General features: G+C 47.5%; 2 protein-coding genes across 4 annotated transcripts in view; both read right to left on the minus strand.

The window, feature by feature from the left end:
- Positions 1-22,749, minus strand: part of LOC127031958 (Fc receptor-like protein 5) — a 114,537-nt gene that overhangs the window by 33,720 nt on the left and 58,068 nt on the right. The gene's annotated exons all lie outside the window — the stretch shown is intronic.
- LOC127031959 (immunoglobulin superfamily member 1-like) lies at positions 1,081-22,151 on the minus strand. Its single transcript, XM_050919029.1, has 8 exons — positions 21,804-22,151; positions 20,463-20,501; positions 18,488-18,796; positions 15,422-15,709; positions 14,442-14,783; positions 14,235-14,336; positions 1,992-2,113; positions 1,081-1,244 (listed from the first exon to the last, which is right to left on the minus strand). The coding sequence occupies exons 1-8, from the start codon at positions 21,829-21,831 to the stop codon at positions 1,194-1,196; spliced, it is 1,281 nt and encodes a 426-aa protein (XP_050774986.1). The 5' UTR covers positions 21,832-22,151; the 3' UTR covers positions 1,081-1,193.

A 22,749-nucleotide genomic window follows, 5' to 3' on the forward strand; every position in this document is an offset into this window, starting at 1 on the left:
AAGGGGGCGTCCCTGCCACAGACCCCACAGCAGCTGCCTGGCCTGGTTGAACCTTCCATTCATTCTCCCCTTGATGTGTTCAACAATCGCCCATGGGCAGCTCTCTCCAACTCCCCTAGGTGGGAAGGATGTTCTTCATGAGCCGCTTCTCCCCGGGGCTTGATGTTTCCTTCCTCCTCCCAGCAACAGAACTGCGCGGTTTGGGACAGAAACAGTCATGCCTTTCTAATTGAAATTGAGTTTAGTCCCTGTCCTTGGAGAATGAATGTTAATGGAACAGCAAATGCAGCGAAAGCGAAAGACAGTGATAAAGGTTAAGAATGGTAGTGTGTGTGTGTGTGTGTGTGTGTGTGTGTGTGTGTCCCTCTGCTGCCCCCTGCTGGAGGGCATGGGACCTGCTGTGTGTGTGTGTCCCTGCTGCCCCCGATGGAGGGGATGGGACCTGCTCCACATGTGTTTGTGTTTGTATGTGTGTGTGTATCCATGTTCCTTTTGCCTCCTGCTGATGGGGATGGGCCCTGCTCTTTGTGTGTGTGTGTGTGTGTGTGTGTGTGTGTGTGTGTGTGTGTGTGTGTGTGTGTGTGTCCCTCTGCTGCCCCCTGCTGGAGGGCATGGGACCTGCTATGTGTGTGTGTCCCTGCTGCCCCCGATGGAGGGGATGGGACCTGCTCCACATGTGTATGTGTGTGTGTATCCATGTTCCTTCTGCCTCCTGCTGATGGGGATGGGCCCTGCTCTTTGTGTGTGTGTGTGTGTGTGTGTGTGTGTGTGTGTGTGTGTGTGTCCCTGCTGCCCCCTGCTGGAGGGTATGGGACCTGCTATGTGTGTGTGTCCCTGCTGCCCCCGATGGAGGGGATGGGACCTGCTCCACATGTGTTTGTGTGTGTATGTGTGTGTGTATCCATGTTCCTTCTGCCTCCTGCTGATGGGGATGGGCCCTGCTCTTTGTTTGTGTGTGTGTGTGTGTGTGTGTGTGTGTCCCTGCTGCCCCCTGCTGGAGGAGATGGGACCCAGTCTGGGTGTGTATGAGGGCAGCTGGATGATCGGCCACAGGAGGAGATGCCCAGGCTGGGGTGTGGATTTCTGGGTTCTCTTCCTGCTCCTCACCGAGTGGCTCCCTGGACGTGCTGGGGCAGCCCCTCGCGGCGCAGCACCCCCTCTGTTCCCGATGGTCCATTCCTCTCCCCCAGTGCTCAGGACGTCGCAGAGGAGGGGAAGGTCAGGAGTGTGTACACATCGGAGCCCTGGGGAGAGCAGAGTCAGAGTGAATGGGGCAGCAGGGGAGTGAGGGGAGAGGTGAATTCACTGCCCCCTCAAGGGGGCGCTAATGAGATATCAAACCAGCCCCTCAACCTGATCCCGATCATTAACCATCCCCTGGTGCTTCCCCCCCGTGTGTCACATTGTGAACCCCGGTGTCCCGCCCGCAGCCCTTCTTTGTTCCATTCTGCCCTGCTCTGCTGTGTACGGGATGCTGGATTCTCCTGCGCTGTGTGTCACCCCCTACTTTGCAGCAGTTCCACAATTGCTGTCAGTTTCTAACACCTCCTACTGCCCCAATCTCCGCAGCAAGGGGAGTTACTGAGACACAGAATGGCCTCCCTCGGAACTCCCCCCCTCCCCCAGCTGGAGATGGATCCCAGGTGTCCTGAGCACATCCCCCAATCAGCTGATCCATCCTGCCTCTCTGAGCCCCACCTGCAGCCTCTATTGGATATGGGGTTCTCCTTCACTTCCTGTCCCAAAGTGCTGCTCAGGGTGACTATGGTGAGGGTGGAATAGAAGGGAATTGATGGAGCTGTGGAATTTTTCACATTTTAGCCCCCATGGTTATGACCCCAGTGGGAATGACAGGTTGATGGAGCTAATGTGCAGTTCAGTTTCTCTCCCCCCACCCCCTCGACTATTTTCTCTGCAAGGAATTTGCAGGCTCAAGGAGGCTCTGGATTGTGGAGGTATTTGAAACTCTGTTGTTAAGAGATCCCTGTTACCTCTCCCGGTAGCTCCACTCCGACACTGCTGGGTTTCGGTTCCTCATGGCAACCCCTGGAGTCCAGTTCCCCATCGCCTCCCCCGGGCTCAGATCCCCTCAGATATTGCGAAGGCTCCGGAACTAAACCGCAGATAGACAAAGTGTGGTGAGACAACTGCCTGACCAGGGCATGGGGGCACAGATTTCATTGGTTCAGTTTTGTTGAACTGACTAAACATAGATCCATAAAGTTAGGAGACTGTTGAGGTTTTAGAAATCTTTCCCCTGATTCCCTAAACTTAACCTGAACCCAGGACCTTCACATTAACTCTAATATTGAAATTTAGTTCCATCAGCTTTTCTTAACATTAATCTTAGCAGTTGGCTCTAATTTCTAATCTTATTCTTAGCACTAAATGTAACAGCTGCTCCTTTCCGTAGGAAATTTTATCCTAATACTTACATTTCAAACTAACCGTAACCCTTTGATCAAACATTAACCTTTATCATAATCTTAAAATCTAACCTTAACCCCACTGCTGCTATCTATATGTAGTCTCATCACCTGAGTTTAACACTAACTCCTAACCTTTACCCTAACCATAACCTTATCCTCTAACCTCAAAGTTATTTATAAATATCTACTGGGGAACAAATATTTAATAGTTTGCTCCTCAGTCTAGCAGAAAAAGGGCTAACCTGATCCAAGGGCTGGAAGTTGAAGATAGGCACATTCAGAGTGGAAATAAGGCATACATCTCGCATGGTGAGAGTAACTAACCATTGGAACAATTTGCCAAGGGGCATGGTGGATTCTCCATCACTTACAATTTTAAAAACAAGATGGGATTGTGATGTGGTGCAGTGTATATGGTTTTATAAAAATTTAATAAGTGAATATAATGTAAAGGTCTCTTGTAAGGTATCATTACAAAGCTTAGAATCTACTGAGTGTGGTCATCCTATTTGTATAAATGTACCACTCTTGTATCTGAAACTAGAAATATGAAGTATAACTCTGAGGGCCTATTGTAATTATGCAACGTTTGGGCCATTAATGGTGGTTTGGAATCTTGGAATCTGTACATGTGTGTGCTGGCAAGTGGGTAATGAAGTCTTACATGTGATCATGTCACCTGAACTGGAATCCAGCTTTAACCTGGTGTTTTTCCATTGAGAATGAGGGGGTGGGAATTCAGAAAGGGACAAAAGGATTCCCGCCTTATGCAAAAGATATATAAAGGGGTGGAAGAGAACAAAGTGAGAGATAAGAGCAATCATGAAGAATCCCCTAGCTATCCCCTAAGCTGGAACAACAGCTGTACCAGGGAAAAGAATTGTGCCCAGGCCTGGAAGGTGTCCAGCCTGAGCAAAAAAACTTTCTGAAGCATCTCTGAGGGTGAGATTAGCTGTATTCAGTTTGATTAGACATAGATTTGCGCATTTTATTTTATTTTGCTTGGTGATTTACTTTGTTCTGTCTGTTACTACTTGGAACCACTTAAATCCTACTTTCTGTATTTAATAAAATCACTTTTTACTTATTAATTAACCCAGAGTGTGCATTAATACCTGGGGGAGCAAACAACTGTGCATATCTCTCTATCAGTGTTACAGAGGGCGAACAATTTACGAGTTTACCCTGCAAAAGCTTTATACAGGGTAAAATGGATTTATTTGGGTTTAGACCCCATTGGGAGTTGGGCATCTAAGTGTTAAAGACAAGCACACTTCTGTGAGCTGTTTTCAGGAAAACCTGCAGTTTTGGGGCAGGTAATTCAGACCCTGGGTCTTTGTTGGAGCAGAGGGGAGTGTCTGGCTCAGCAAGACAGGGTGCTGGGGCCCTGAGCTGGCAGGGAAAACAGGAGCAGATGTAGTCTTGGCACATCAGTTGGCAGCTCCCAAGGGGGTTTCTGTGATCCAACCCGTCACAGGGGTGTTTTTCTAAAAGCTCTGCTCTAGGGGTTATTTGGCGGAAGTTCTCTGGCCCATGTTATGCAGGGGATCAGATTAGATTATCAGGGGTCTCTTCCAGTCTTGGAATTGATGAATCTATGAACCTAAACTTAAGATCTAAATCTACTTGTAACCCTAAAATCCAACATTAATCTTTATGGTAATAATAAAATCTAATCCTAACCCTAACATCTAACCCTAGTCTTCATTCCTGACTTTAATCCTAACTCCTAGCCTTTATTATACCCATAGCCTTAACCCTGTCCATAACCTTTCCCCCAACCTTAACCGTAACCCCTAACAAGCCTAGTACCGAGCCTTACCCTTAAAGCCTAACACTTGATCTAAACCCAGACCATATCCCCTATTCCTGTAAATCATTGAAAACCATTTCTAATCGTAACAAGTTGCCTGAGACCCTCTTTAGAAAGAAAGCATACTCCAGGGGTTGTGGAATTGTTCTTTAACTTGGGAGACAAAGATTCAATTCCTGACTCTACGACAGAGTTCCTGTGGGACCTTGGCCGAGTCATGTCCTTGCTTTGTGCCTCAGTTTCCCAACTATAAAATGGGCAATAAAAGGGCCTATTTTTGATTGCATAAAATGTTGCAGAACACTCCTGAGACCCCCCTTCTACTGGAATGTTACAACCCATTGATTGGCAATGTATATTCATCGTTATTTTCACCAATACACGCGTGATAGGGTCTACAGGGTACAACCCATTGATTGGCAATGTATATTCATCGTTACTTTCACCAATACACGCGTGATAGGGTGTACAGGGTACAACCCATTGATTGGCAATGTATATTCATCGTTATTTTCACCAATACACGCGTGATAGGGTGTACAGGTTACAACCCATTGATTGGCAATGTATATTCATCGTTATTTTCACCAATACACGCGTGATAGGGTCTACAGGGTACAACCCATTGATTGGCAATGTATATTCATCGTTACTTTCACCAATACACGCGTGATAGGGTGTACAGGGTACAACCCATTGATTGGCAATGTATATTCATCGTTATTTTCACCAATACACGCGTGATAGGGTGTACAGGTTACAACCCATTGATTGGCAATGTATATTCATCGTTATTTTCACCAATACACGCGTGATAGGGTGTACAGGTTACAACCCATTGATTGGCAATGTATATTCATCGTTATTTTCACCAATACACGCGTGATAGGGTGTACAGGTTACAACCCATTGATTGGCAAGTGTATATTCATCGTTATTTTCACCAATACACGCGTGATAGGGTGTACAGGTTACAACCCATTGATTGGCAATGTATATTCATCGTTACTTTCACCAATACACGCGTGATAGGGTCTACAGGTTACAACCCATTGATTGGCAATGTATATTCATCGTTATTTTCACCAATACACGCGTGATAGGGTGTACAGGTTACAACCCATTGATTGGCAATGTATATTCATCGTTATTTTCACCAATACACGCGTGATAGGGTGTACAGGTTACAACCCATTGATGGGCAATGTATATTCATCGTTATTTTCACCAATACACGCGTGATAGGGTGTACAGGTTACAACCCATTGATTGGCAATGTATATTCATCGTTATTTTCACCAATACACGCGTGATAGGGTGTACAGGTTACAACCCATTGATTGGCAATGTATATTCATCGTTATTTTCACCAATACACGCGTGATAGGGTGTACAGGTTACAACCCATTGATTGGCAATGATATTCATCGTTATTTTCACCAATACACGCGTGATAGGGTGTACAGGTTACAACCATTGATGGGCAATGTATATTCATCGTTATTTTTCACCAATACACGCGTGATAGGGTGTACAGGTTACAACCATTGATTGGCAATGTATATTCATCGTTATTTTCACCAATACACGCGTGATAGGGTGTACAGGTTACAACCATGAATTGCAATGTATATTCATCGTTATTTTCACCACTACTACCGCGTGATAGGGTTGTACAGGTTCACACCCATTGATTGGCAATGTATATTCATCGTTATTTTCACCAATACACGCTTGATAGGGTGTACAGGTTACAACCCATTGATTGGCAATGTATATTCATCGTTATTTTCACCAATACACGCGTGATAGGGTGTACAGGTTACAACCCATTGATTTGGCAATGTATATTCATCGTTATTTTCACCAATACACGCTGTGATAGGTGTACAGGTTACAACCCATTGATGGCAATGTATATTCATCGTTATTTTCACCATGATTGGCAATGTATATTCATCGTTATTTTCACCAATACACGCGTGATAGGGTGTACAGGTTACAACCCATTGATTGGCAATGTATATTCATCTTTATTTTCACCAATACACGCGTGATAGGGTGTACAGGTTACAACCCATTTGATTGGCAATGTATATTCATCGTTATTTTCACCAATACACGCGTGATAGGGTGTACAGGTTACAACCCATTGATTGGCAATGTATATTCATCGTTATTTCACCAATACACGCGTGATAGGGTGTACAGGTTACAACCCATTGATTGGCAATGTATATTCATCGTTATTTTCACCAATACACGCGTGATAGGGTGTACAGGTTTACAACCCATTGATGGGCAATGTATATTCATCGTTATTTTCACCAATACACGCGTGATAGGGTGTACAGGTTACAACCCATTGATTGGCAATGTATATTCATCGTTTATTTTCACCAATTATCACGCGTGATAGGGTGTACAGGTTACAACCCATTGATTGGCAATGTATATCATCGTTATTTTCACCAATACACGCGTGATAGGGTGTACAGGTTACAACCATTGATTGGCAATGTATATTCATCGTTATTTTCACCAATACACGCGTGATAGGGGTCTACAGGTTACAACCCATTGATTGGCAATGTATATTCATCGTTATTTTCACCAATACACGCGTGATAGGGTGTACAGGTTACAACCCATTGATTGGCAATGTATATTCATCGTTATTTTCACCAATACACGCGTGATAGGGTGTACAGGTTACAACCCATTGATTGGCAATGTATATTCATCGTTATTTTCACCAATACACGCGTGATAGGGTGTACAGGTTACAACCCATTGAGGGTGTACAGGTTACAACCCATTGATTGGCAATGTACATTCATCGTTATTTTCACCAATACACGCGTGATAGGGTGTACAGGTTACAACCCATTGATTGGCAATGTATATTCATCGTTATTTTCACCAATACACGCGTGATAGGGTGTACAGGTTACAACCCATTGATTGGCAATGTATATTCATCGTTATTTTCACCAATACACGCGTGATAGGGTGTACAGGTTACAACCCATTGATTGGCAATGTATATTCATCGTTATTTTCACCAATACACGCGTGATAGGGTGTACAGGTTACAACCCATTGATTGGCAATGTATATTCATCGTTATTTTCACCAATACACGCGTGATAGGGTGTACAGGTTACAACCCATTGATTGGCAATGTATATTCATCGTTATTTTCACCAATACACGCGTGATAGGGTGTACAGGTTACAACCCATTGATTGGCAATGTATATTCATCGTTATTTTCACCAATACACGCGTGATAGGGTGTACAGGTTACAACCCATTGATTGGCAATGTATATTCATCGTTATTTTCACCAATACACGCGTGATAGGGTGTACAGGTTACAACCCATTGATTGGCAATGTACATTCATCGTTATTTTCACCAATACACGCGTGATAGGGTGTACAGGTTACAACCCATTGATTGGCAATGTACATTCATCGTTATTTTCACCAATACACGCGTGATAGGGTGTACAGGTTACAACCCATTGATTGGCAATGTATATTCATCGTTATTTTCACCAATACACGCGTGATAGGGTGTACAGGTTACAACCCATTGATTGGCAATGTATATTCATCGTTATTTTCACCAATACACGCGTGATAGGGTGTACAGGTTACAACCCATTGATTGGCAATGTATATTCATCGTTATTTTCACCAATACACGCGTGATAGGGTGTACAGGTTACAACCCATTGATTGGCAATGTATATTCATCGTTATTTTCACCAATACACGCGTGATAGGGTGTACAGGTTACAACCCATTGATTGGCAATGTATATTCATCGTTATTTTCACCAATACACGCGTGATAGGGTGTACAGGTTACAACCCATTGATTGGCAATGTATATTCATCGTTATTTTCACCAATACACGCGTGATAGGGTGTACAGGTTACAACCCATTGATTGGCAATGTATATTCATCGTTATTTTCACCAATACACGCGTGATAGGGTGTACAGGTTACAACCCATTGATTGGCAATGTATATTCATCGTTATTTTCACCAATACACGCGTGATAGGGTGTACAGGTTACAACCCATTGATTGGCAATGTATATTCATCGTTATTTTCACCAATACACGCGTGATAGGGTGTACAGGTTACAACCCATTGATTGGCAATGTATATTCATCGTTATTTTCACCAATACACGCGTGATAGGGTGTACAGGTTACAACCCATTGATTGGCAATGTATATTCATCGTTATTTTCACCAATACACGCGTGATAGGGTGTACAGGTTACAACCCACTGATTGGCAATGTATATTCATCGTTACTTTCACCAATACACGCGTGATAGGGTGTACAGGTTACAACCCATTGATTGGCAATGTATATTCATCGTTATTTTCACCAATACACGCGTGATAGGGTGTACAGGTTACAACCCATTGATTGGCAATGTATATTCATCGTTATTTTCACCAATACACGCGTGATAGGGTGTACAGGTTACAACCCATTGATTGGCAATGTATATTCATCGTTATTTTCACCAATACACGCGTGATAGGGTCTACAGGTTACAACCCATTGATGGGCAATGTATATTCATCGTTATTTTCACCAATACACGCGTGATAGGGTGTACAGGTTACAACCCATTGATTGGCAATGTATATTCATCGTTATTTTCACCAATACACGCGTGATAGGGTGTACAGGTTACAACCCATTGATTGGCAATGTATATTCATCGTTATTTTCACCAATACACGCGTGATAGGGTGTACAGGTTACAACCCATTGATTGGCAATGTATATTCATCGTTATTTTCACCAATACACGCGTGATAGGGTGTACAGGTTACAACCCATTGATTGGCAATGTATATTCATCGTTATTTTCACCAATACACGCGTGATAGGGTGTACAGGTTACAACCCATTGATTGGCAATGTATATTCATCGTTATTTTCACCAATACACGCGTGATAGGGTGTACAGGTTACAACCCATTGATTGGCAATGTATATTCATCGTTATTTTCACCAATACACGCGTGATAGGGTGTACAGGTTACAACCCATTGATTGGCAATGTATATTCATCGTTATTTTCACCAATACACGCGTGATAGGGTCTACAGGTTACAACCCATTGATTGGCAATGTATATTCATCGTTATTTTCACCAATACACGCGTGATAGGGTGTACAGGTTACAACCCATTGATGGGCAATGTATATTCATCGTTATTTTCACCAATACACGCGTGATAGGGTGTACAGGTTACAACCCATTGATGGGCAATGTATATTCATCGTTATTTTCACCAATACACGCGTGATAGGGTGTACAGGTTACAACCCATTGATTGGCAATGTATATTCATCGTTATTTTCACCAATACACGCGTGATAGGGTGCTACAGGTTACAACCCATTGATTGGCAATGTATATTCATCGTTATTTTCACCAATACACGCGTGATAGGGTGTACAGGTTACAACCCATTGATTGGCAATGTATATTCATCGTTATTTTCACCAATACACGCGTGATAGGGTCTACAGGTTACAACCCATTGATTGGCAATGTATATTCATCGTTATTTTCACCAATACACGCGTGATAGGGTGTACAGGTTACAACCCATTGATTGGCAATGTATATTCATCGTTATTTTCACCAATACACGCGTGATAGGGTGTACAGGTTACAACCCATTGATTGGCAATGTATATTCATCGTTATTTTCACCAATACACGCGTGATAGGGTCTACAGGTACAACCCATTGATTGGCAATGTATATTCATCGTTATTTTCACCAATACACGCGTGATAGGGTGTACAGGTTACAACCCATTGATTGGCAATGTATATTCATCGTTATTTTCACCAATACACGCGTGATAGGGTGTACAGGTCACAACCCATTGATTGGCAATGTATATTCATCGTTATTTTCACCAATACACGCGTGATAGGGTGTACAGGTCACAACCCATTGATTGGCAATGTATATTCATCGTTATTTTCACCAATACACGCGTGATAGGGTGTACAGGTTACAACCCATTGATTGGCAATGTATATTCATCGTTATTTTCACCAATACACGCGTGATAGGGTCTACAGGTTACAACCCATTGATTGGCAATGTATATTCATCGTTATTTTCACCAATACACGCGTGATAGGGTCTACAGGTTACAACCCATTGATTGGCAATGTATATTCATCGTTATTTTCACCAATACACGCGTGATAGGGTCTACAGGTTACAACCCATTGATTGGCAATGTATATTCATCGTTATTTTCACCAATACACGCGTGATAGGGTGTACAGGTTACAACCCATTGATTGGCAATGTATATTCATCGTTATTTTCACCAATACACGCGTGATAGGGTGTACAGGTTACAACCCATTGATTGGCAATGTATATTCATCGTTATTTTCACCAATACACGCGTGATAGGGTGTACAGGTTACAACCCATTGATTGGCAATGTATATTCATCGTTATTTTCACCAATACACGCGTGATAGGGTGTACAGGTTACAACCCATTGATTGGCAATGTATATTCATCGTTATTTTCACCAATACACGCGTGATAGGGTGTACAGGTTACAACCCATTGATTGGCAATGTATATTCATCGTTACTTTCACCAATACACGCGTGATAGGGTGTACAGGTTACAACCCATTGATTGGCAATGTATATTCATCGTTACTTTCACCAATACACGCGTGATAGGGTGTACAGGTTACAACCCATTGATTGGCAATGTATATTCATCGTTATTTTCACCAATACACGCGTGATAGGGTCTACAGGTTACAACCCATTGATTGGCAATGTATATTCATCGTTATTTTCACCAATACACGCGTGATAGGGTCTACAGGTTACAACCCATTGATTGGCAATGTATATTCATCGTTATTTTCACCAATACACGCGTGATAGGGTCTACAGGTTACAACCCATTGATTGGCAATGTATATTCATCGTTATTTTCACCAATACACGCGTGATAGGGTCTACAGGTTACAACCCATTGATTGGCAATGTATATTCATCGTTATTTTCACCAATACACGCGTGATAGGGTCTACAGGTTACAACCCATTGATTGGCAATGTATATTCATCGTTATTTTCACCAATACACGCGTGATAGGGTGTACAGGTTACAACCCATTGATTGGCAATGTATATTCATCGTTATTTTCACCAATACACGCGTGATAGGGTGTACAGGTTACAACCCATTGATTGGCAATGTATATTCATCGTTATTTTCACCAATACACGCGTGATAGGGTGTACAGGTTACAACCCATTGATTGGCAATGTATATTCATCGTTATTTTCACCAATACACGCGTGATAGGGTGTACAGGTTACAACCCATTGATTGGCAATGTATATTCATCGTTATTTTCACCAATACACGCGTGATAGGGTGTACAGGTTACAACCCATTGATTGGCAATGTATATTCATCGTTATTTTCACCAATACACGCGTGATAGGGTGTACAGGTTACAACCCATTGATTGGCAATGTATATTCATCGTTATTTTCACCAATACACGCGTGATAGGGTGTACAGGTTACAACCCATTGATTGGCAATGTATATTCATCGTTATTTTCACCAATACACGCGTGATAGGGTGTACAGGTTACAACCCATTGATTGGCAATGTATATTCATCGTTATTTTCACCAATACACGCGTGATAGGGTGTACAGGTTACAACCCATTGATTGGCAATGTATATTCATCGTTATTTTCACCAATACACGCGTGATAGGGTGCTACAGGTTACAACCCATTGATTGGCAATGTATATTCATCGTTATTTTCACCAATACACGCGTGATAGGGTGTACAGGTTACAACCCATTGATTGGCAATGTATATTCATCGTTATTTTCACCAATACACGCGTGATAGGGTGCTACAGGTTACAACCCATTGATTGGCAATGTATATTCATCGTTATTTTCACCAATACACGCGTGATAGGGTGTACAGGTTACAACCCATTGATGGGCAATGTATATTCATCGTTATTTTCACCAATACACGCGTGATAGGGTGTACAGGTTACAACCCATTGATTGGCAATGTATATTCATCGTTATTTTCACCAATACACGCGTGATAGGGTGTACAGGTTACAACCCATTGATTGGCAATGTATATTCATCGTTATTTTCACCAATACACGCGTGATAGGATGTACAGGTTACAACCCATTGATTGGCAATGTATATTCATCGTTATTTTCACCAATACACGCGTGATAGGGTGTACAGGTTACAACCCATTGATTGGCAATGTATATTCATCGTTATTTTCACCAATACACGCGTGATAGGGTGTACAGGTTACAACCCATTGATTGGCAATGTATATTCATCGTTATTTTCACCAATACACGCGTGATAGGGTCTACAGGTTACAACCCATTGATTGGCAATGTATATTCATCGTTATTTTCACCAATACACGCGTGATAGGGTGTACAGGTTACAACCCATTGATTGGCAATGTATATTCATCGTTATTTTCACCAATACACGCGTGATAGGGTGTACAGGTTACAACCCATTGATTGGCAATGTATATTCATCGTTATTTTCACCAATACACGCGTGATAGGGTGTACAGGTTACAACCCATTGATGGGCAATGTATATTCATCGTTATTTTCACCAATACACGCGTGATAGGGTGTACAGGTTACAACCCATTGATTGGCAATGTATATTCATCGTTATTTTCACCAATACACGCGTGATAGGGTGTACAGGTTACAACCCATTGATTGGCAATGTATATTCATCGTTATTTTCACCAATACACGCGTGATAGGGTGTACAGGTTACAACCCATTGATTGGCAATGCATATTCATCGTTATTTTCACCAATACACGCGTGATAGGGTGTACAGGTTACAACCCATTGATTGGCAATGCATATTCATCGTTATTTTCACCAATACACGCGTGATAGGGTGTACAGGTTACAACCCATTGATTGGCAATGCATATTCATCGTTATTTTCACCAATACACGCGTGATAGGGTGTACAGGTTACAACCCATTGATTGGCAATGTATATTCATCGTTATTTTCACCAATACACGCGTGATAGGGTGTACAGGTTACAACCCATTGATTGGCAATGTATATTCATCGTTATTTTCACCAATACACGCGTGATAGGGTCTACAGGTTACAACCCATTGATTGGCAATGTATATTCATCGTTATTTTCACCAATACACGCGTGATAGGGTGTACAGGTTACAACCCATTGATTGGCAATGTATATTCATCGTTATTTTCACCAATACACGCGTGATAGGGTCTACAGGTTTTCATTGACCTGCCCCTCAAGTGATTCTCATCTCGAAGTACAGAACATCATTTAACATCACTGTTTACATTGGTTCCCCATAGACTCACTGCTGAAGTCTTGGGAGCTGCTCATGGCATTACAATATTATGGTGGACAAGAGAAGGTCCTTTTATTTTAGCAGGACTATGAGCATTTCTTATTACAGGTGCTTTTCCATTTCCACTACGTGTTCACATGCTGATGACCCACCAGTCCTGTGCTGGAGGGAACCCCAGACATTTCAGCAGGGGCTTGCCTGCTCCTTGTGAGCTGAGAATATTACAGGGGCTTGGCAGAGTCTTCTGCTCCCATGCCGATCCCATTCCCCATCCCAGTCTCTCCTTTGCTGGAGCTGGGGCGGGGTCTGGGAGCCCCACAGGGGCAGCTAACTCAGCTCTGATAATGTCACTCAACACCACCCATGAGGCCAGTTAAGGAACAACTCACCAGGGTGCAGAGAAGGAGACAAGCAGGTTTTGGCTTAGTTTTGGGATTCAAGGACGACTCAAATAACTAGAGCTTTGGACTGTCTGGTGCCCATAATTCTCTGACGTACCTCTCTTGTTCCTCCTGCAGTAGCAGACGAGGGCAGCCAGAGCCAAGCCCAGAACCACGAGGATCCCACATGCCAGCAGCATATTCCTAGGTTGGGCCAAGGCTGCTTGTGAGAGAAGAGAAAAGGTGACAAGGGACTGGTCAGGAACCAGAAGTAATGCTCTATCTGTCGGAGCTGGGCAGACACTCTCTGGATAGGGAAACTCACCTGTCGCTGTGATGTTCACGGTGACGTTCACGGCCCGGCTCCTGGGGGATGGGATCCACCTTCCACCCACATTCTCCTCGTACCCGCAGGTGAATACCCCGGTGTTGTTGGGACCGGCCTGGGGGATTCTAAGCACTGAGACGTTCACAGAGCTGGTGCCGGGCTCTGTGGTGCTGATCTCAGACTCAACGTCCCCAGGAACGAGCTCATCTCCACCCTTGTAGAAGTGAAACCTCCGATCACCAGTGTCACCAGGGGCGATGCAGCTGATGAGCAGGGGGAGCCCTTCTCTCACCTCTCCCGTTTGGGGATCTACGCTCAGCACTGGCTGGGAAGGTGGATCTGAGGGGAGCCCAATGGAGAGGAGTCAGCAGGTGCTTTGATAGTAAAATTCCCTTCTCACCCACCTTCTCTAAAGTCCCACTGACCCATGGCAGTTTCCTCAACCTTGAGGCCAGGCTGACTGAGGTATCTACAGTCAAAGAGACCAGCAAAGTGGAGCATTCTTGTTTTTGTCATGTGTTGGTAGCTGATCATCCTGGTCAAGCTGCCTATGGAGGCCATATGGGGCAGACGCGTTGTAGGCACTTGGGCACTCATGCTGGATTCATCAGGCGGCAATGTCGCTTGAAGTTAGGCTGTCATGTTGTTGGTATTTGAGTGGCCATGTTATTGGCAGTTGGGCGTCCATATTGGACTGCCATATTGACGGCAGATAGGCAGCCACGTTGGTCCCAATCTGATTGGACGAGAGACTTCAAGGAAGATAAGTGAAGAAAAAATTCCACAGAACAGGAGAGAAATTCTGCCACTTTGATGAGGAAAACTGACCGACTAGATTAGAAAGTGAATCAAACTCAAACACAGCAGCAAAAGGAGACCAAGACCAAGAGCAAATCCACATCCATGACTGCAAGACAGATGAATAAAATATCCCTACACCTGAGGGGGAAATGTGTGAGAGTCAGCGCAGAGCTCACCTGTTACATTGATGGAGATGGGGCGGCTCTCCCAGGACTGGATACACGGTCTGGATGGGCATATCCAGTACAGGCAGGTGAAGGACCCAGCATCACCCAGCCCCGTGATGCTCAGGGTGTGGGTGTCACTGCTTCCAGATGAGAGGTTCCTTCCACCAACCCTGGAGAGCTGGAATCCTGTAGCTGGGTGAGCTCCAGGGGGAGCCATGCACTGGAGGGTAACAGCTTCTCCAGGGAGGTACACAGGGCGCTGAGGGCTCACGGACAGGGCCGGGGCTGCGGGATGGTCTGAAAAACACAGGGTTCAATGAGAAACATTGAATGAGAGAGTCTCATAAGCATCCCCATGCCCTCTCCCCAAGCTCCTGAGAGCCCTCCCTGAGTCCCATTCCTAGGACAGGATGTTTTCCGGCCTACAAGAGAGCAGACTAGCTTGACCCTCTGGCCTGGAAATCGAAGAGTCTGTGAATCACCCAGTGTAAGTTTCCATACTCACCCTGCAAAAACCCTCATGTCTCTGGTTATGGTTCAGCCAGCCACCCCTGAGAAGGGCTTCCCATGGCGCTGATCCCCTTAAGCCAGGGAGAAATGTTTTGGGGGGGAGAGAGGGGCCTGGGACACCAGAATAATAGACAGAGAGAGACAGCAATGAAACCGCACATGGCTGCAGTTGAATGTATGTGTGGCTGTGAGAGATATGGACGCTCAGAGCAGCAGCCACGGCATGTTTTGGGCATTTAGCATCATCGAAAGGTCAGGCTGGAAGGGACCCAAGAGGGCATCTAGTCCAGCCCTCTGTGCTGAGACCAGGCCAGTAAACCCAGACCAGCCCTGACAGGGTTTGTCCTGCCTGGTCTTGAAAACCACCAGTGATGGAGATTCCACAACCGCCCTTTAAAGCTCAACTCCCGTTAGAGCTAGAAAGTTTGTCCTCATCTCTAACCTCAGTCTCCTTTGCTGCAGGTGAAGCCCATCACTCCTTGTCCTGCCTTCAGTGCACATGGAGAACAATCAATCCCTGTCCTCCGTGACAGCCCTTCACATGTCTGAAGGTTGTCATCATGCCCCCCTCAGAGTAAAACGTGCCCAGATTTTTTCACTTTTCCTTGTAGGTCAGGTTTGTTAAACCTTTGATTGTTCTTGTTCCTCTTCTGTGGACGCTCCCCATGTGTCCACATCTTTCCTAACGTGCAGGGCCCAGATCTGGACACAGTTCTCCAGCTGGGGCCTCACCAGTGGCGAGTAGAATGGGATGATGACCTCCTGTGTCTCACCCACAACATGCCTGTTCATACACTTAGAATCATATTAGCTGTTCGTGCAGCGGCATCAGACTGATGACTCATATTCAACACATTATCCACTGTCACCCCCTGATCTTTCTCAGCAGTGCTACCACCTACTCGGTTATTCTCCAGTTTGTAGTTGCGCATTTGATTTTTCCTGCCTAAGTGAAGTACTTTGCACTTGTCTTCACCAACTTTCATCTTGTTGAATTGAGACCAAGTCTCCAATTTGTCAAGGTTATTTTGAATTTTACACCTGCCCTCCAAAGTGCTTGCAACCCCTCCCAGCTTTGTGTCATCTACAGATGTTACAAGCATACTCGCTACTCCACTACTGAAGTCATTAATGAAAATATTGAATGGTACCGGAGCCAGGACCTACCCTGTGGGACCCCGCTAGATACGCCCTCCCGGTCTGATAGCAAACCATTGATTGCCACTCTCTGAGTATGCTTGTTCAACCAGGTGTGCAACCACCTTACAGTAATTTCATCTAGACCACATTTCCCTGCTTTGCTTGTGAGAATGGCATGTGGCCCCGTGTCAAAGGTCTGACTCAGATCGAGGTACATCACGTCTCCAGTTTCCTCTCTATGCCCTAAGTCACTAGCGTTATCAAAGGAGGAAATGAGGTTGCTTTGGTGTGATTTTTTCTTGCTGGTTCTCTCTCATCACCCTATTATCCTCCAGTTTAATAATTTGCTCCAGTATCTTTCTAGGTATTGAAGCTGTGCCGGCTGGTCTACAATTCCCCGGATCTCCTTGCCCCCCTCTTTTAATCAGGGACTATTTAGCTCTCTACAATGCTGCAGATCTGCAGAACCGTGCGTGTACCAGCTCTGTTTGTGTGGCAGTGAAACGCGGGCCCCGAGCAAGGCTGAAGAGCAGCGGATTGCTGGGTTTGACTCTCACCATCTTCCTCTGCTGGATGGAAAACCAACAGATTCCAATGCCGTGTTTACCAAGGAATTGCTGCTGCATGACCAGTGATCATGCGGTTGCCAAAAGTTTTGGAAGTACAATGAAATCACCAGCGATGGACACAGGAACTCCCCCATCACTGACATCCGCACAGCACTGCTCTGTCGGGGCAGGATGTCTTGCCCAAGTTCCCTTCACCAGTACCTGCAGCTGTACACCCTACTGGTCCCCATATCCACCACCAGTTCCAACCAGGCAGCCTCTATGGGGCTTGGGGTCCCCTTCCCAGATCCGCTCCCTGCTTTGGGTGGGGAATCTGCACCCTGATGCTGCCGGGAGCTGAACGGGTGAGGGTGATATGTAGACAGAGTAGGAGGATTCAGGGAGAGGTGGGGGGCTGGCAAGGGGGCTGGACAATGCTGGATGGAGGAGATGGCTCTTACTTGGGTGGGGGGTCTGGAATAGTGATAGAGGATCAGTGCAGCAGGGGATTCCCCGGAGTGGGGCAGCAGGGAATAGGTGGTAGCGAGACCCTGGCATAGAAACATCCATTAGACTCTCCTCCCATCTGCTGATCCAGGACTGAGCTCCCCATCTATGAAATATCCTGTGATAAAGCACCGGTAAATCACACTCCCCAATAACCCAGTGGGAACATCCCCCCATCCGCTGATAACCCATTGGAGGTGGCATCTCCTCCCCTGACACCTGCTGGGCACAATATTGTCACACCCGGGCGCTCAGCTTCCCAGCCCATGCCTGCCTGGAAGAAAAGGAAACTGCTCTCCTCCTCCCCCCGCAATCTTTAATAACCTGCCCACACAGCCACAGCCCCAGAGCAGGTGCTTGCTGATGGTACCATAGACAGAGATGGAGACGGGGTTACTCCTCCAGGATTGCCTCTGTCCTTTGGATTGCTGTACATGGTACAAACAGGTGTACGTCCCGGAGTCCTGCAACCCAAGCTGTGCCAGAGGGAAGCTGTGAACCCGCTGCCTGTGGCTGTCCATGGGGGGCTGTGCTGCCCCATTCTTCCACAGCTGGAATTGCACCACCTCGTCCCCTCCAGGCGCGGAGCATGTAAGGCTCAGGGATTCCCCAGAGAGGTAGGCTGGTCTGTGGGGGTTCACAGACAGTGTCGGGGCCCGGGGAGCCACGTCTGGAAATGCTGTGGAGGTGGGAGAGAAGGAAAACCAGGGAGATGGTGGTTACAGGACTTCTCTATTTAGGTTGCTCCATCTCACCCATCAATGAGTGGCCCCCTTGAAACTCTGAGCGCTGCCATTAGCTTTGAATTCCCCGTGCCATGGCATGGACACAGGAGCAGATTGCCCAGCATAGCCCCCAGGGCACAATTGCAGTTTTTCTTACATAGGCCGATCCCCATGCGTGATCCATGTTGGCTCTCTCAGGGTCACCAGCACGGGAAGTGGGTCTCACAGGCCAGTGGAGGCTAAGGCTCCCCAAACAGCCAGGTGTGGCTCTGCTTATACTCCACCCCAAGGCCCTCTCATGGTTCCCTGCTCTTCCCCCGTGGCCCCAGTCCAGGCTGGGACTTGGGGTGACTGGGGCAGGGAAGGGGTGGGTGGGGGCTGGGGCTCTGGCAGGGAAGGTGGACAGAAGGAGTGGGCTGGGGACTAGCCTCCCACAATGGGTGGTTCACATGCTGCCCATGTGCACCAGCTCCCTTTCCCTCTCCTGAGCTGTGTGGCTCCCAGGGCCCAGTGGAGGCCTCGTCTCTGCTGAACTGCAGCTGCCGGGTGAGGGAGGACGGTGAGAAGTGCAGCCGGATGTGAGCAGGGGGATGGGTTTCCTCCACGACTGGGTGGGTTTTGCAGCCTGTTTTTCAATTGCTGCTTGAAGGTATCGGCTCTGCAGCGCCTGGCAGCTCTGCGTGCAGCCCGGCCATGTGCCCCCCAAAGGGTCCCACAAAATGTGCCATCCCCTGCTCTGAAGGGACACTCGTCGGTTGAGAGGAGAGCCCAGGTTCCATGGCCCGTTCCTCTCAAGTATCCTCTGCACCTGGGACAGCTACAGACAAGGCTTGGCCCTGTGTGGATGGATCCATCTGCCCAGCTCGGTGGGCCCAGCATGTCCAGCTGGACAACCCAGCATGCAGCACCCTGGGGCTGGGCAGAGGGTCATACTGAGTGCACTGGCAGGCACTGTGGGGCCGAGGGTCAGAGATCCCCCAGTGCGGGAGGGGGGCCCCGTGGGCTCACAGTCGGTGACAGAGCTGAGGGCTGGTATCTGTAATTGCAGAGGGTTTACATGACAGCCAGTGCTGGAGTCTGGCCCAGGTTAGACCCAGCAGGGACCCCCAGACCTGTAGCTCAGTCAGCCCACCTCACTGGCAAATCCAACCCCCCTCGCTCCCCTACCCCGCCACTCCTGTGTCTCCAAACGTCTGTGGCCAGTGGAGATTGTGTGTGTGTGGGGGGAAGCCGAGGCACTGCAGCTGAAAGGAGAGACAGATTCTGTGAAGGGGGCTTCTTGGGACCTCTCAAACTCTTCCCCACACAATGCCAAGCCCTCTGTTGAGGCTGTCAGTGCAGGGACAAGTCAATGACTGTGGCAAGCCCCTGTCTCGCTGGGAACCGAGACCCCACAAACTCATCTCACCAACCAGGCCTCGGGCAGGGATGCTCTCCAGTCCCCGTCCACAGGAGGCTGGGTCTGAGCTGCCATCTGTTTGATCGCAGGGAAATGCAACAGGCTTCCCTCTGTGTCACACTTGCAACCCCCACTGTGTGCTCAGAGGGGAGCCTCCCCCCACTCCAAGACTCTCCCCGACCCCAGAGGTAGCATCTCAAGGATGCAGGAGAGATGATTACCTGCAGGTGAGACCAGCTGTGGGACAGTCAGGAGACAGGCTGCGTGGGAGAAGAGAACAGGTCAGAGCCCCCGGAGCGGGGACATGGGAATGGAAGAGGAAAGGAGATCGTTAAGGGGGGGACGACGTTACGAGGGGCTAGCGTGGGGGTGGGAAGAACTCTGGAGGTGGGAAGCCAATCTTGGGAGAAAGGAGAAACGGCTGTCATGAGCCGGGGTAACCCTGGCCAGGAATCTCAAGTGATGCTGCTGCTGGATTCCAAAGGAGACATCTTGCCCGTGGGGAGGGGAGAGGGCTGGAGGGGACCCCCAATGATTCCCACCCACTGGCACTTTCAAACCCTGCAGTGGGATGAGAGGGGAGTGCACCCCCCACCCAACACACCTCTCCAGCAAGGGCCTTTTAGCAAGGACTGGAGACACCACTCCCGGCTGGGGACAGCTAGGGTGACCAGACATCCCAACAGGACCACCTTGATAGTAGGGGGCTTGTCTTATATAGAGAACTATACTGCGCACCTTGAAAAAAAGTGTCACCATTTTTCACTCTCGCTAGCTGGTCACCCTACTTTGAGCAGGGGGTTGGACTAGATACCTCCTGAGGTCCCTTCCAACCCTGATATTCTGTGATTCTAGGATTCTTCAGACATGGGCCGGGGGACAATCTGGAGAGGGTGTGTGTGATGGGGTTTACAAACCCCACACTGGGCAACAAGGGGTTAAGGGATTATTTTGGGCTCAACCAGATCCTCCCCCCACCCTGCCACACCTGCAGCAAATGCTCCATCTGGAGGCATTCAAAGGTGAGCAGACCTGCAGCCCCTGGCTCCAGTAGTACAGAGAAAAGGGAAGCCTAAGGCTCTGACACAACAGCCGAAAGGGCCCCTCCCTGAGGGATGGGAGGACCCCTCTTCTGTCCCCCAGAGAGGGAAGTATCCATGGCCCCCTCACCTGTGAAGCTTGGACATGGGTAACCCCCTCTTACTTATTTGGTTTGGAATTCCCTACCATGGGAAAGCCTTGGACTAAACGTACCCATTTGGGGATGAGAGGAATTGGCCCAGGGAGGACAGCCTTAAGCAGCCTTGGTTGCCAGACCACTGGTAGGTCAAAGGCCCCTGGGTTGGAGCCTAGTGGAATCGGGGGGGGCCCTCCCTGCACCCTCCTTGGCAGTCAGGGGTTGTGGCCATGATCAATAGGCCACGCTCCCCAACCGAGTGAGGACCATTATGGGGTGAGAGCTCCTGGGAGGCGCTGGGGGTGGAGAGGCCTGGAGGGCTGGGGGATGAGGGGGATCTCTGGATAGACACACAGAGGGATGGGGGCTGAGGGAGGTCACTTACCCAGCACTGGCAGAAGGTGAGTTAGCATAATGCGGAGCCAGTCACTCTAGGGTGGGAGCTGGGTTCTCAGCTCAGCCACCAGCCCTGTCCCTGCTTCGCTCAGAAAAGTGACAAACACAGGAAGTGCAGTGACAGCCCCCAGCCATGCCACCGCAGCCGAGGGAGATGGCCCCTGCGTGGCTGGGCGTTCAGTAGCACCTCTGTATTCACAGGAAATGAGGAGGCAAGGGAAGCCGGCTGCAGCTGGGCTGTGGGGTCGGCTCCTGGCCATCCCTGGCAACTGGAACCCCAAGGGAGGGGGCAAGAAGGCCCCTGCTGCTCACATGGGGCTTTTGTTTCAAAGCGTCTAGTCGCCTGGAGGAGAAGGCAGATGGTGCCTAACAGAACCGATTCCTGAGCCAGCCAGTCCCTGCTCTGGGGCCGGTTGGGAGCTGCCCCCACCCAGAGGGGAAAGGTTCCATATTCTGTTCCTGGCTCACCTGAACCAGGTGAGTCAGTGCCCCCAATATGAGGCCAGACTCGAATCCACTGCAGTGCTTGTTACAAACCATGCAGACTCACTCATCCCCACTCATCTTCGCAATTTATGGGGCTAAATGCTGAAAACCTCTCTCAGGTCTGGAACACAACCTAGCAATCCTGGTTGCGAGTCCCTCTCTGTTCTAACCCACTAGATCAGTGGTCCCCAACTTTTTTCCTCGGGTGGGTGCCAGACGATGTGCATTGGCCAAAATGCCACCGACAAGCGGTGTCATCCAGAGGTGGCGCTGCCGAAATGCTGCTGAATTTCAGCAGATGCTCATCCGCTGCCCAGTACATGGGCACACTTGGATGCCATGGTGGGCACCACATTGGGGACCCCTGCATTAGGTCCTATTCCCCTCCCCGAGTTTGGGATAGAACCCAGGAGTCCTGAGTCCCAGCCTCCCTGCTCTCTAAGCAGAGG

Source organism: Gopherus flavomarginatus, chromosome 11 (genome assembly GCF_025201925.1).
Source record: "Gopherus flavomarginatus isolate rGopFla2 chromosome 11, rGopFla2.mat.asm, whole genome shotgun sequence".
NCBI classification, from domain to species: Eukaryota; Metazoa; Chordata; order Testudines; family Testudinidae; genus Gopherus; species Gopherus flavomarginatus.

What these genes read in the sequence shown, in the direction of transcription:
- LOC127031959 (XM_050919029.1), bottom strand. Translation starts at nt 21,831, where the DNA reads ATGCTAACTCACCTTCTGCCAGTGCTGG. An exon ending in CGTCTCCATCTCTGTCTATG is followed by an intron (nt 15,710 to 18,487) that starts GTACCATCAGCA and finishes TGTGTTTTTCAG; the next exon opens with ACCATCCCGCAGCCCCGGCC. An exon ending in CGTGAACATCACAGCGACAG is followed by an intron (nt 14,337 to 14,441) that starts GTGAGTTTCCCT and finishes TCTCACAAGCAG; the next exon opens with CCTTGGCCCAACCTAGGAAT.